The sequence below is a fragment of the Podarcis gaigeae genome (genome assembly GCF_964106915.1).
Source record: "Podarcis gaigeae genome assembly, chromosome: 2".
In the NCBI taxonomy this organism is placed as follows: Eukaryota; Metazoa; Chordata; class Lepidosauria; order Squamata; family Lacertidae; genus Podarcis; species Podarcis gaigeae.
Window position 1 is genome coordinate 83,306,007 of NC_139679.1, and position 14,103 is coordinate 83,320,109.

General features: G+C 41.0%; 1 protein-coding gene across 12 annotated transcripts in view; it reads right to left on the reverse strand.

Annotated features, from left to right (window-relative positions):
- ERC2 (ELKS/RAB6-interacting/CAST family member 2) overlaps positions 1–14,103 on the reverse strand; it is a 505,832-nt gene that overhangs the window by 129,727 nt on the left and 362,002 nt on the right. For all 12 annotated transcript variants that reach the window (XM_083727002.1, XM_083727012.1, XM_083727004.1 and 9 more), the window contains one exon: positions 7,088–7,222. In XM_083727002.1, coding sequence (XP_083583128.1) covers positions 7,088–7,222 — 135 coding nt within the window. The remainder of the gene's footprint in view (positions 1–7,087; positions 7,223–14,103) is intronic.

Consider the following 14,103-nt stretch of genomic DNA (forward strand, 5'->3'; position numbering starts at 1 on the left):
CAGCCTCTTGGCTATGGAATTGGCTGAACTGCTGTCACTGGAATGGTGGCCTGTCTTCCTCTGCCTTTCCCCTGGCCAAAGTCTTGCTCTAGTGCTGCTTGGACTTGACTGCCTCGGATCAGAAATCCTGCTTGAGGGCAGCTCTGCAGCTTATGCAGGAATCCAAGACTTGATTACAGTAATGGCATGTATAAGGAGCTGGCCTTGCAAACTAGCAGCTTCAGTTTGTTCCAAATATTAGGCCAAACGAGATGCGATTTTATGTACACCTTTTTAAAATGTGAACGCTTGCATAGCATAGCTGTCAACTTACGGATTTGAAAATAAGGGACCAGCAGCCTTGAAAATAAGGGACCAGCAGCCAAAATAAGGGACCTGCAGCCTCACCTGTTCCAGGCACTCCAGTCTTCCTGTCCTCCTGCAGTCTTGTCAAACTCATGCTGGTAGCCTCGAGAACACTGTCCAACCAACTTTGTAACCAGAGGTTCAACTGAATAGAATCTGAATCACATGCACCACAAGGCCTGTGCAGCCTCAACTTAAGATGGCTCCCCGGCCTGGCTTTGCACTGCAAAGTTTGCAGCAGCACGTGCAACAAAATGGTGTCCAGCATTCACAAACCCCCTCAGCTTGCATTTAGCCACACACAAGGCATGCAAGCTCCACCGCCCAGTTTTTCTTAGACTTCTTATTGGGTGAGCAACACAGCCAAGCAACACAGTTGGAGCCTCCCTCCTCCCTGGCTGGCAGGGAGGGAGGGAGAGGTGCTGCTTCCTTTGAAATTTAAGGGACATTTAAGGGACAACCATCAAAGAAGTGTGCATGCACACGAAAGCTCATACCAAGAACTAACTTAGTTGGTCTTTAAGGTGCTACTGGAAGGAATTTTTTTTGTAAGGGACAGCAGTGAGACATGGCGCAGGAATAAGGGACTGTCCCTTCAAAAAAGGGACACTTGATAGCTATGTTGCATAGTGCTGGTCCTAAGCAGGACCTGGACCACCAAAAGTTAATTTGGCTGACATTTTGGATACAACAGGATGATTGCAAGGCAAAAGGTAGCTCAATTTGGTGTTTTTTTCTTAAATTTTCCATTTTATTATCAGTGCTAGTCATGTTAGATCAAAGATGTGACCACACAGGATTGTGGAATTCCTGGACATGAAATGTACAAGCTTTAAGTCTTTTTACTTTATTTGCAGCCATGCAGCTTGTCTGCCTACTTCTATTTTGAAAATGCCTCTAGAAGTTTATTTAAGCAAACAATTTTTCATTTTTTCTGAGAGTAACCTCAAAGGTTTAGGCTGAAAGGGGGTCTAAAAATCCTTTAAATACAAAGAAATAAATATATGAGTGTGGGTTCTTTCTTCCTATTGAGCTATGGCTATGCTGGTGGTGGCACTGTGGCCTCTTCCTGGCAGTATGCTCATGCAGTGTTTGTAGAAGACAGCAAATGGATTAAGTGTCATTGCCAAAGTTGTTGCGAAAACTGTAACATTGACTGGTGCCTTCCAGCGTAGCCTTCATGAGGGTGTCTTTGGGAGCAATGCCATGATAAGCAGTAGGTGATGAATGCAGCTTTCACTGTCTGTTTGCTCTCTTTTCATTGCTTTCATTGTGCTTTTTGAAACAAGCTAAGGTGTGGCAGCAACTGCCTTCATTGGACAATGAGATTTCCCTTCCTGCCACCCCTTTGTACAGCTGGGCCCTTTGAATAGGATGAGATATTATCTTAGCATGGCTCTAACTCCCAGCTGCTCTAGAACTGCTAGAGGACTAAGGGTTGTTGGATTGTGTGTGTGCATGCGAGCTTAAAGGCAGGGAGGGATCATCTGTCCAGATCAGATGATACTGCTCAGATTTCATAACTCCAAGAACTGGCTCCTGAATTTGCTTGTCTTTCCACCCCCCATAATGAGCCTGTGGGTAGAGAATGCCTTAGCTTTTAATCTCTGTGCAACTCTTAGAAAACCTTAGGCACTCTATAAGTGATAAATTAAAACATCAACATCTAAACTAGATAGAAATTAACATGTGTTCCTTTATTTATTACTATAACTAAAAATGTTTGGTTCCCTGATATTTAACCTGGTTTTAAGGACAATGCATAATATTAATAATAATAGAACATGTATACTATATTAATATTATTATTATAATATAGTCAGCATTAATTTATATGCCACTTATATGCTAATATGCATTCTAAGCAGTTTACAACTATAAAATCCATTATAAAACCCATATCTAATTAATATACAGAGCATTAAAACATCCTTAATTTAAATATACAATAAAGCAAACTGGTTAAGAAGCATGACAATTGAAACATTTTTTAAAAACCATTTAAAACAGTAAGATCAGATGTTCAATTTCAGAGCAATGCTTTCCCAGACAGGTATGTCTTCTGGAGCCAGTGGAATGCCAATACTGATGGGCCTCTCACATTTCAGAAATCAGTAAATACATAAGGACTACCTAGTTTCAGATCCCATGAGTATTAGACTGATTCTTTTAATATAGTTGACAAATCAATGTGGAAATGGAATGAAAAAGAGATGAGTGAATAGATGTGAAAGTGACATGGACTGAGAATAGACTGATTTGCTAGTCCTTAAATAGGTTCAAGTGATATGTCTGGGTCTGTTTGTTTGCTTTTCTTAGGTGAACTACAATGTTACGTTTTTGAATCATGAAATTTTCTGAGCAACCACATCAGCCATCTGATCCAGAATCAGACCGTATGAATGTGATTGAATGAAAGGCCACATCCTCCTAACTGAATACAACTGCTCCCATAATATGACTAACATCTATAAACAATGAAGTGGTTTTAGAATACTTGGTAGGACAAGAGTATCAATTAAAAATGCTTTCACAACACAGTCTTCCCAATGTTCATGAGTTAAACTCTTTTGGCTTCCTTCCTTCAGTGGAAAAGCCTGCCTGACAAGACTTGTCACAGATGCCTTTCATGTCCCTGAGTGCAAAGAATTAACATCTCAACTTGAGTTAAGTAAATCTAGTGATAATAATATGCTCATCTTATGATTTTTTTTTATAAAAAAAAGCTGATATAAGGCATCTTTTCTTATTGTCTGCAGCCTGCTACAACTGATGCATTGAGTTGTCAAACATGTAACTACTGGCCCTGAGACTATAAAACCTTTCTACATGTTGCAGACAATACTCTTTTTTTTCATGCTGGTTGCCACATAAGGGGTTTAATGTCTTGTAACAAATATGTTTACTTGCTGTGGCCTGAAAAGACTTTATGTTTTTAAAAATGTATAGGGCCATTTATTTTTAAAAAAGAAAAGAAAATATGACAATGTACTAATCCTGAGTCAGTTTATGGGAAACATGTAAGGTCAAATAAAACTTGGTGATGCCTAGACCTGTACATGCATCCAGAATTAACAGCTTTAATAGAAGAACACATCAGCCAGAAACGTCATTGTCTGGGAAACAAAATTCTGAGGACCTACTGGTATATCATCAGTATGGCTGAGTCAAAACAATGTGCCTTGGTTCAGATTCATTTCCATGTGTACCAACAAGCATCTCCCTTTTTTCCCCAGTTACTTTTGGCCCTCACTGGGAATAAATGTGTCAGCGTTCTTTGAAGCCCTTTCCTTCCACATTGTCCCTCACTGTCATATAATATGATTGGCTATACAGTAGTGGCCCATATGCTTTTGTGGGTTACTGTCAACTATAGGATTTTGTTACCTTCCACATCTAATATAATGTGAGCAGCTGATTTTAGCACCCTACAGAATTCAGTGGGCAAAAAAGTCTGAGCGCAGTTGGGGAGAAATATGTCCCTCATGAAAAGAGAAGACTCCCTGGAAAATACCCTGATGTTGGGAAAGACTGAGGACACAAGGAGAAGGGGACAACAGAGGATGAGATGGTTGGACAGTGTTCTCGAAGCTACCAGCATGAGTCTGACCAAACTGCGGGAGGCAGTGGAAGACAGGAGTGCCTGGCGTGCCCTGGTCCATGGGGTCAGGAAGAGTTGGACACGACTAAACGACTCAACAACAACAACAACATGGCACTGACAAGCAGCCAGTTTAGCTTTGCCAAGAACCCTCAAAACAAGCTGGAGGTTGCGGAGCTTTTTTAAAAAGTCGCTTATTTAGCTGCACTAGAAACAATTCAGTGCTAAATGCTAATCTTATGAGTTTCCCATCAAAAGCCTAGACTTACTTAGGTGGAACTGGTGCAAATTGTGTCAATCAACTTGCAAGTAAGTGTTTAGCAATTTTTACCTTGGGAATCCTTTCCACCAGTTTTAGGAATATGGAAAGCTGCCTTCTGTCAGGCCAAGCTATTTGCAAGGGACTCTATTGGCAGCACCTCTCCAGTGTGTCATGCCAAAGCCTTTCCTACCCTGACCTTCTAGCTGGAAATGCCTGCGATTGAATCAGGACCTTCTACATGCAAAGCATCTGCTCTGCCAGTGAGCCTTATGGTCTCCTTCCTCTGAAGCTCTTCTTCCAAGCTCAGCCTGTTAGCTGATATTATACAGTAGCTATCACAATGGCTTCAACAACCCATAGCACAAAAAAAGTTCATGAAGGGAATAGAAGTGTAAAGGGGGGGGGGCACAGCATTCCGTGTCATTTATGGGCAATACAAAAGAAAGGAATTTAACTGCACATTTAATGGCTACATTTTAAGTAACAGATATAAGTGCAGCTCCAGAAAAGCATATGTGCTGTTAGGATAGGGATTAGCCATTAATTAGCCCTAGGCTGCAGTAATATGAAGAGAGTGGGAGAGTCAACAAGGGCAAATGAAAAAGCCAGTATTTTCAAGGTAGGGCAAAATCTATGAATTTGTGCTGGGGGAGGAGTGAGACTTACTATTCTGAAATAATTTACTATGATAGCACGGAGTGCATCCGTCTCTTTCGTTTATTTAACAAAAGCTTTGACACCACAGCATGTAGCAAAGGAGATACAATCAGCAGCGCAGCATTGTTATAACGTGTTCCACAGGACGGTCCAGTAGAAACAACTGTTTGTCACCATGTAACATCCATCATTCCCTGAGGCTTTGCCAGGAGACAAAATGGCTGCCTCATGAGGCCCTTCAGGGAGTGAAATGTCCCCATGAAAGTTGGAGGATTTACCCCAGTGCTAGCATTCATGCACATTTCCAATGTACATTAATACATTTCCAAAGTCTGAAGGCAGCTGTTGGTAGTATGCATGCAACACGCCTCTTTTAAAAATTAAAAATACCACTTAACCATAAGAGGTTTACTATGATTTGTGGTTTTACACTAGCACTATATATTGGGTCACCAAAAACAAAAACCCCAGATGCAGTTTTGAGTGCAACACACAGTTCTGAGTGGAAAACTTAGACTTGTGTAATAAAAACAAGGAGCAATCAAATTGCAGTAACTATATGGAATGACAAATAACAAACCTGACCTGAAAAACACATGATTCATGCTTTTAAAAAATGCCAGAACAGGCAACAATTCATTTACAGTTCATTTCAGTTCTTCTTTGACAGCAAAGAAGCAACAGATCTGCTTGCTGGTTTTCTGTATAACAATCTAATGAAGTAATTAATCTGTGTTTTCTTGCTTCATTAATCTGTTACTTTCTTATTCTTCTGCTCTTTTTATTCACAATATTCTTACTATTTAAGAACTGCTTGTAACATCTTAAGGTTCTAGCTATTCTCTTTCTACTCTGAGTCTGATCTTTGACAGTTAAGAGAGTCTCCACTTCCCCGTAAATGGCCAGAGAGACCTGGAAATATTAAACCTGGAATGTACTTAAAATATGAATTTTGGCATCGTTTTTTCACTGTGCCGGCTGCAGGAGAAATGCTGTGAGCAGGGACCCCCCTTCACAGACCCAATGAAGGCCTTTGACTTCATCAGCCAAACAGGACTCTTCACACTGCTCAACAAGATAGGATGCCCATCTAAGCTCTCAACCAAACCCTGATTCAGGCAGGTACTTATATAAGTTTCTTCCTCCTCTCAAGTAGCCTCACTTGAACTGCTAGTAAGCCACTTTGCCAAAAGCCTGGCTCACCATCTCTCTGCTCCTGTGGGGAACGGTTCCAAGAACGTTTCAAGAGCTGTCCATGAACATAGGCAACTGGTGTGAAGACACCTCAACCTAGATCAGGTATGCTTGGATGCAATAGCTCTTGGGGGTTGCTGGTGTTCTGCTCCTTCTCCAAGGAGGCCTCAGGTTCCCTGTCTGGGCAGAGTTGAACCCTGACACTCATTCACCTTGCTCAGTTCCTGCACTCTATACTCTCTCCAACATAATAAGCCAATCCTGCCTCTTCCTCCTCCCAACTGATGCATCATACCAAGCTCATACTTCTCTGACACTTCTATGTGAAGTCCATCTGGGGTAAAGCACTTGCATCCGTCACTTATGGATCCTTCACTTAAGCTCAGCCACTTTCAATTTCTCCTCAGTTTCTATTATAAAATGTGTGACAAAGCCAAACAATGCTATGTTTTGATGCTGACAGAAAAATATACTCAGCACTCTATGATACTTCAGGTTTGCTTTCTAATACCAGAAGCAACTAAAATCACTGAGCTGTTTTGATAATTTGATACCATAGGACAACAAGTATCTGAAAATTTACTCTTATATATATATAAAATATTATGTTACTACTGGTGAGCAGACTCAAACCAATTATATTCTTATGGACAGGTTGAGTTAATAAAAGACAACCATAATAAATTATACTTGAAGAGAACAGCTATCTAAACAAAAACCCTAAAGTGCATTAAAAAAGCAATTCCTCAGAAACATTACTTTTAATAGTTGAATCGGGACTCTTCAGAAATGCTATGAAAGCAAAAGGAGGAAAGAAAACCATAACAAGAGGAACAAAAAGGCCAAACGGAAAGAGGAAGGAAAACGTTTAGATTATATGAGTGATGGAAATAAATAACAAAGCTATTAGTTTCAGTTCAAAGAGCATATCGTTTGTATTGTTTATTCTTTCTTTTGAACATTTATTCTATCTTGAAAATTGGCATAAGCGTAAGCGTGAAGGTAAAGGAAGGAGAGACATGACTGACCTGTTCTGGAGAGGGTCTGTGGTTGGAGTGCTGTGTCCTCCCAGGAGATCTGTGATGGTGGTGGTGATGGTGGTGGTGGTAGTGGTGATGGTCATCATCATAGTTGTCTGCCATCAGTTTCATCCTGTTCTGCGTCTGTCAGAATTGAAGCAAACAAAAGGCCACTAAGTGCTAAAATGTACTAATCAAAATTAAATGGTAGCTGGGTCTGCATTAGAACACTGCTCCACGGCTACCCCCAAATAGCTGGTTCTAAATTTCATTTGAAGTTCTGAGATGTTACTCTTATGCCTACCTGCACATCTTGTGTCCAGCCAAGCTGACCAAAGCCAACTAGTGCTTATGGCAGCCTGCCAGGCAGACCTCCATTGCCTTGGACCTAGAAGGCCACATGTACCTTAGACCTAGTAGGCTACCTATTCCATACTGTGTAAAACATGCAAGTTGAAGTTACTGCCTTATTTGAGCAAGAAGCTCCTCCCCTCCAATTTCCATGGCAGTTGGGTAGACACAAGTATTCTTCCTTTCCAGTTTTAATTCAGCACATTTGAACTTGGTGTCTTTTTCTATTGCTGCAGATGAAGCCGGTCTACCAGCAGCTGGAAAAGAATAATTGGGGGCACACTTACAGTGTGTGCCTGATCTTGCTTGTCAGTTTGACACTCTGGTTTCACCTGCCTGACACCTTACATCAAATGATGACATTTAATGAACAGGTGGGCCTGATTTGGGCCAAACCAGACCACAACCAAATGAGGAGACCTGGCAGATCTAACAAAATACTTGGCAGACTGGAGATTCTTCTAGGGGCTGGGTGCAGGATCATCCCTGCAAGTATGTCAAAATATCTGTGATAGTGTAGTAGACATTGGTTTTCTGTTCAGGTTCTCTGGAGTCAGATCTGGGGACTAGCAGAGCCCAATGAGGCAGGGAAAACATCCCTATGCATAAAACAAGTATATTTCTTTACAGTGATACAGCCATGGAACTCAACTGCAAGAGTAACCCTATGATGTACATAATGTATGAATTGACCCTAATAGAGGGGTTAATGCAACATTTTTCTTGAAGGCCAAAAATGTTATCTAGAGGGCAATGTGGGTTTACTTTTCCCTAAATGACTGAAGTCATAATTTAATATGAATTGGCGGCTGGCATCCTAAATTGGAGCAACCCATAGAATAAAGAAAGCTTGTTACTGACTTGCAGTTGAATATTCTTTATTGAGTCTTAAACATAGCAACAAATCACATGGTGAAAACACCTTTCCCATCTACACAGTGCCAAGTATTCTAATATAGTTTAAAGACAGACACTACCCAAAATATATATGTTTCCAACAAGAAGTGTTTTTTCTACCAGGAAGGAAGAGGAAGATGCTCTTAGGTTCTTACCAATGAAGTTCCTGACAAATATCACCTTGGTTACTGTAAGCCTTACAATATATTTCCGCTTTGAGAGAAATTCTTAAAGTTTTATTTGTTTATTTTCTTATCAATGAACGGCCTTAAATTTCCTACCTTTCAACTGTACCCTTTAAAAATGTACTAGTTAAACAAGATGATATATGCAATCCTGAAAATGTTTCCTGTAATGAGGTGTTGGGGATTAGTCTTGTTATGGGGTAAGAACTGTGAATGGATGATACCATCTTCTTAATTTGGTGCTGAAATATAAATAAACCACTTTTAATATTTCTTCCTGAGGAATCTAAATCATAGAAAAAGCAGGCACAAGACTACTGCTAAGAGCAAATCCCACACTTTTTATGTCTCTTGATTGTAGTCTCGGGACAAGATTATTTGTTTAGGTAAGTTATTGCTTGGCAAAGGGTGACTGGGGGGGGGGGAGTCTGAGGCTGTATTTTGGTTTCTCTCGTGGTTCAGTTATAAGAAAATTTCTGTACTAAGCTATTATTTGATTGGGACATTTCTTCTACTTTATAATATGGACTACCATCTTCTGTGGTTTGAAGCTTTGAAACATGCCACAGTGATATGGGATTTTTTGGGGAGGGGAGTAAAAAGCAACTAGAAAACACGGGATGATTATAATTATCTTTATCAAGCTTGTAAACCAAATACTGTGAATTACTGCTGCCTGTTTTACTTACTAATTCTTTTAAGGTTCAGTAGGCTTTGAAATGCCAGGTATAGTTTTATTCCAGGAAGAAATTAATTAACTAGATTGGAATTTGTCCAGGACCCCCAGGGGCTTTATACCTCTACACTTGCAAAAAATGTGATGGGATTTTTATTGACCACATGTGTTTAAAAGCTTAGTTTATCGGGGTGGGGAGAGAGACGACTGTGTACTTCCAACAGAACTATGTCCCTTAGAAATGTGCTTAACAGTATTGATCTGGAGGGAAGAGTGCCACCTACTGACGCCATAGGGCCACCACTTCCTACACTTTCCTGGATTTCCTTAAAAATGATTTCAAGCCCATTATTGACCAAATCTGTTCCTATTTAACATGGAACAGGAAAGCAGAATAAAACCTACATTTTATTACTTTGAATTTTGTATGCAATTGGGTTTTGGATTCTGCAAATTTTAGCATATTTTTTCAGAAGATACAGGAGCAATATATTAAGACGAAACTTTGCTTTCAAGTCCTTTGCAACTAATACTTAATAATGCAAACAATGCAGTTCATGGTACTATTCTGTGGAACTACGATTTCCTCTGCAAGGCATTTTAACTGATGTTTCCAAACATTGGTTTCAGTTGCCTAAGTAGTGACAGCATTTAAACTCTTAAGTCTATCTTCATGGTTTGCTTTTGTGTTTCAATAGTAGGAAGTTTAATTATAGGAAAACAGTAGCAAGGGAATGAATGTGTCACATTTGGGTCTTCTCCTGGGAATTATGTCTGGCCAGATTCCTATGAAAACCTGTTTGCAGAAGCTTTGCGTGCATAGAAAATGGGAATATACATACAGTGCTTTGTTCTGGGGGGACGCAGGGGTACACATAACCCTAAACATTTTGTGAATCTTTGTACTTTTGTCCATTTGCTGTACTTATTTGTCTCAATTTGAATTATAAAATGGTGATTTTCTTGAGTCAAAATGAGAGTACCCCTAAGCATTCTTTAGAATAAAGCACACTGTGTGTGTGTGTGTGTGTGTGTGTGTACACACCACTTTTCATTTAAAAAAAATCAGAGTGGTTTACAAGAGTCATACATAAAACCATACAATAAAAACCATATAGAATTAAAGCCAGAGATCCACTAACAACAAAACCAACAAAATTAATGGTGCAATAATATGGCCTTAATACTAATTTCATGAAGTTTGATTATTAATATGGTGTTTATAATATCACAAATGCGTACTGCATGAACAACTTGCTTTTATGTAAGTTATGTGGTACGCTGGTCAGCAATGCCAGATGTTGAACCATTCGTAACACTTTTCCAACTGCAGCCTATGCCAAGCACCCTATGAAGCCAATGGCCGCCTTGTTCCCCAATCCTTGCTCCCCAGACAGCTGCCTAGGACATAGGCTCCTAAATATGGCACTGTGTGATAGTTCTTCTCTGCCAATACTCAAAATCCCTTCCTTTTTGGTTTTAAGAGGGTGATGACAGAAACTTCGTGAAATGTGGATTTCTTCCTTCACCTAGGAATATATCTTTCTAGTCTTACCATGACCAGTAACAATGTTTCCCTCAAAATTGCTTGGACGCTTCACCAAAGCAGGGCCTTGTGCTTCAATAGTGCCCCCGAAATTCCACCTCAACAAAATTTGTTGGCAACCCAACACAAACAGCAATCCTACCACAGGATTCCTATAGCCCCAAACGGACTCTTTTGAAGCCAAGTACTGGAACCCTATTGAAGACTATCTGAGTGAGCCCCATTTATCATGATTCTTTTTGTACGTAGGTGTAATACCCAAGTGTAAACAGATGTGGATCATGCCAAATGTTAGCAGGACAATTGCTTATTTGTTGCTTTTCTCTTTAGCATTGCTGTGAGCGAGAATCTGATTCTTTCCCCTGTTGACTGCCTGCCTCCCTCCCTCTCTCTCTCTCTCTCTCTCTCTCTCTCTCACACACACACACACACACACACACACACACACAGACAAACTATATACCGTATTTTTCCTTCTATAACACGCAGATTTTTTCTCCTAAAAAGGAAGGGGAAATGTCTGTGCGTGTTATGGAGCGAATGTGTGGTCCCTGGAGCCAAATGGTGCAAGGAGAGGCAAAAAAAAGCAGTCAAAAATCGCGCGTCTCCTAGAAGGGAAAGCTGAAAAGAGGAAGTGGCTGCTTTCCGGCATTCTGCCTCAGGGTCTTACTGCCCACCCACCTCTGTTTCCTTGCTGTGTTTGCTCAAACGGAACAAAGAGCAGGGAAAGCCCCTCCCCTCCAGGCAAGCAGAAGGGAAAGCTCCGTGCAGGAGGGAGAGAGAGAGAGAGCGCGCGTGCGAGCTGGCTGGCTTGGGTGGGTAGGTGAGGGAAAACTTTTGCCTTCCTTTCCTCCCTCCCGTTATACCCCTGTCCTGCATTCTTAGCCAGCTGCTTCTCTGCACACCCCTCTCGTGCTCCTTGTCCGTTCTGTGTTTTTCCTTCCCTCCCCACTTAAAATGTGGTTAAAAAGCATGGATCCACATGGATCCTCAGGATCTTTGCATTGGGTCACCCCAAATTCACCATCAGATCACATAGCATGTCCATGGCTACAGCCTGCCCCCCAAAAATCACGCACCCACTGTTGCCTGAGGCTGCAATGGTGCAAAAACGTGGTTAAAAAGCATGGATCCACATGGATCCTCAGAATCTTTGCATTAGGTCACCCCAAATTCACCATCAGATCACATAGCATGTCCATGGCTGCAGCCTGCCCCCCAAAAATCACGCACCCACTGCTGCCTGGGGCTGCAATGGTGCAAAAACGTGGTTAAAAAGCATGGATCTACATGGATCCTCAGGATCTTTGCATTAGGTCAGCCCAAATTCACCATCAGAGCACATAGCATGTCCATGGCTACAGCCTGCCCCCCAAAAATCACGCACCCACTGTTGCCTGGGGCTGCAATGGTGCAAAAACGTGGTTACAAAGCATGGATCCACAGGGATTCTCAGGATTTTTGCACTGGGTCACCCCAAATTCACCATCAGAGCACATAGCATGTCCATGGCTACAGCCTGCCCCCCAAAAATCACGCACCCACTGTTGCCTGGTGCTGCAATGGTGCAAAAACGTGGTTACAAAGCATGGATCCACAGGGATTCTCAGGATTTTTGCATTGGGTCACCCCAAATTCACCATCAGATCACATGTCTGTGGCCACAGCATGAAGCACAAAAATGATACATCCACTGTTTCATTCAGAATGTTTTTTCCCTTGTTTTCCTCCTCTAAAAACGATGTGCGTGTTATGGTCAGGTGCGTGTTATAGAGCGAAAAATACGGTATACACAAGCTTGCTTTTACTGATCCCATATATTAGTTTGCCTAACCTCTTTACTGAACTTCTTTCCAAAACAACAACCATCTGCTAAAGAACACATTGGTTCATATAATATTAACGCACAGTAACTGAAGCAGCAAATTAAATCAACTGATATGGGCATGTATGGTTTGGGATCCAAAGAGCCACATGCACAATGAGGCTCTTCCAGTTCACATTTCCAGAGCAGCTCATTGTGCCTCCTTGAGAAGTCTTGAAAAGCCCCTTCTGAAGGGGCAAGGACAGAAGCAACATCTGACGTCATTGCCAAAAGTAGAAAACTGAGCAAAACTGCTCTTCCATAAGCAACACTTCTCAGTCATGAGTGTGGATTCCTGCCATCAATGTTAAGAATATGAGGCAGTCCCTTGTGTCAAAAACCCCATTGTAGGATACACAGCAGTTTAGCCCTATATGCTGCAGCCCTGACCCAGGCTACATACTCAGGCTCATTTAATACATATATTCTCTAGCAGTTCTACAGGAAAGCTTTATCTGGGTTGGCTAGTAAAGAAAAAACAGCAAATTAAAATTGTAATATTGAAATACTAATCTAAAAATACCTTTATCAGGTCAGCAAAAAATATTATTATCAGTTATCCAGATCAGATGAAGAATAAAATATTTGTGCCTGGGATTTAGAAGTGGAAAAATAGTTAAGGCTTGCTGCTAAGAAACAGGAAAGACACAGTTATGGTTCCCATGCAGAACTTCTTCATCGTATCTCCCCCTTCACAGACAGAATTAGAAACTGCTTTAAAGATTTGCTTACAGTAGCTTATCTGAGGTCTAGTACAATGACATTCCAATGAAATGATCAGTGACTCGTGCAACTTTGCTGTTCTTCCTCTGTTCTGTATCGTAAAGAAATGTATGGGATGCAAACACAAATACGTGACCATGATGTCTCAGAAGCTAGGGATGGTGGAGAATTTTGCAATAATCAAACTTTAATTTGAGCTCTGCTCTACACTGCTCACTCATTCACCCACTATGCAAGCCAACTGGTTTTCATGTGAGCAAACAGCTAGACTGGGCCAATATCATATAAGTTTAAGGAAATGCAAACCGCAACAGATGGAGTTTGAGTTACAATAGTGTGATAAAAAAATGGACAGCAAACCCCAACCCTACCAGAAGATGAAGAAGAAAAGGGACCGCACAGGTGTGAGCAATTACTATGCTAAATGATTTCCAAATACAGACATAATGTCCTTAGCCTAAAGGTGACAATTTGCATTGCAGCAAAATATAATGTCATGAAAGCATTGCAGCAACCAAAGCAGGAGTTACACCATTTCTTGACTCTGAAAGGAAGGAGTACATGATTCCAACAGCAGCAAATGCAGTGCAAAACTGGACAAGACTGTTGGGGGTCACAAACTAGCAATTGAAAATTGAGGTCAGCTGAAAGTCATGCACACTGGGACAAACAATACCAGTGTCTGGCATTACTAAGACATTTCAATAATATTTGGCATGTTAAAGTGCTTCACATACAGCAACCATTCTTTCATTATCAACATGGGTGTGGATTTCCGTTCTT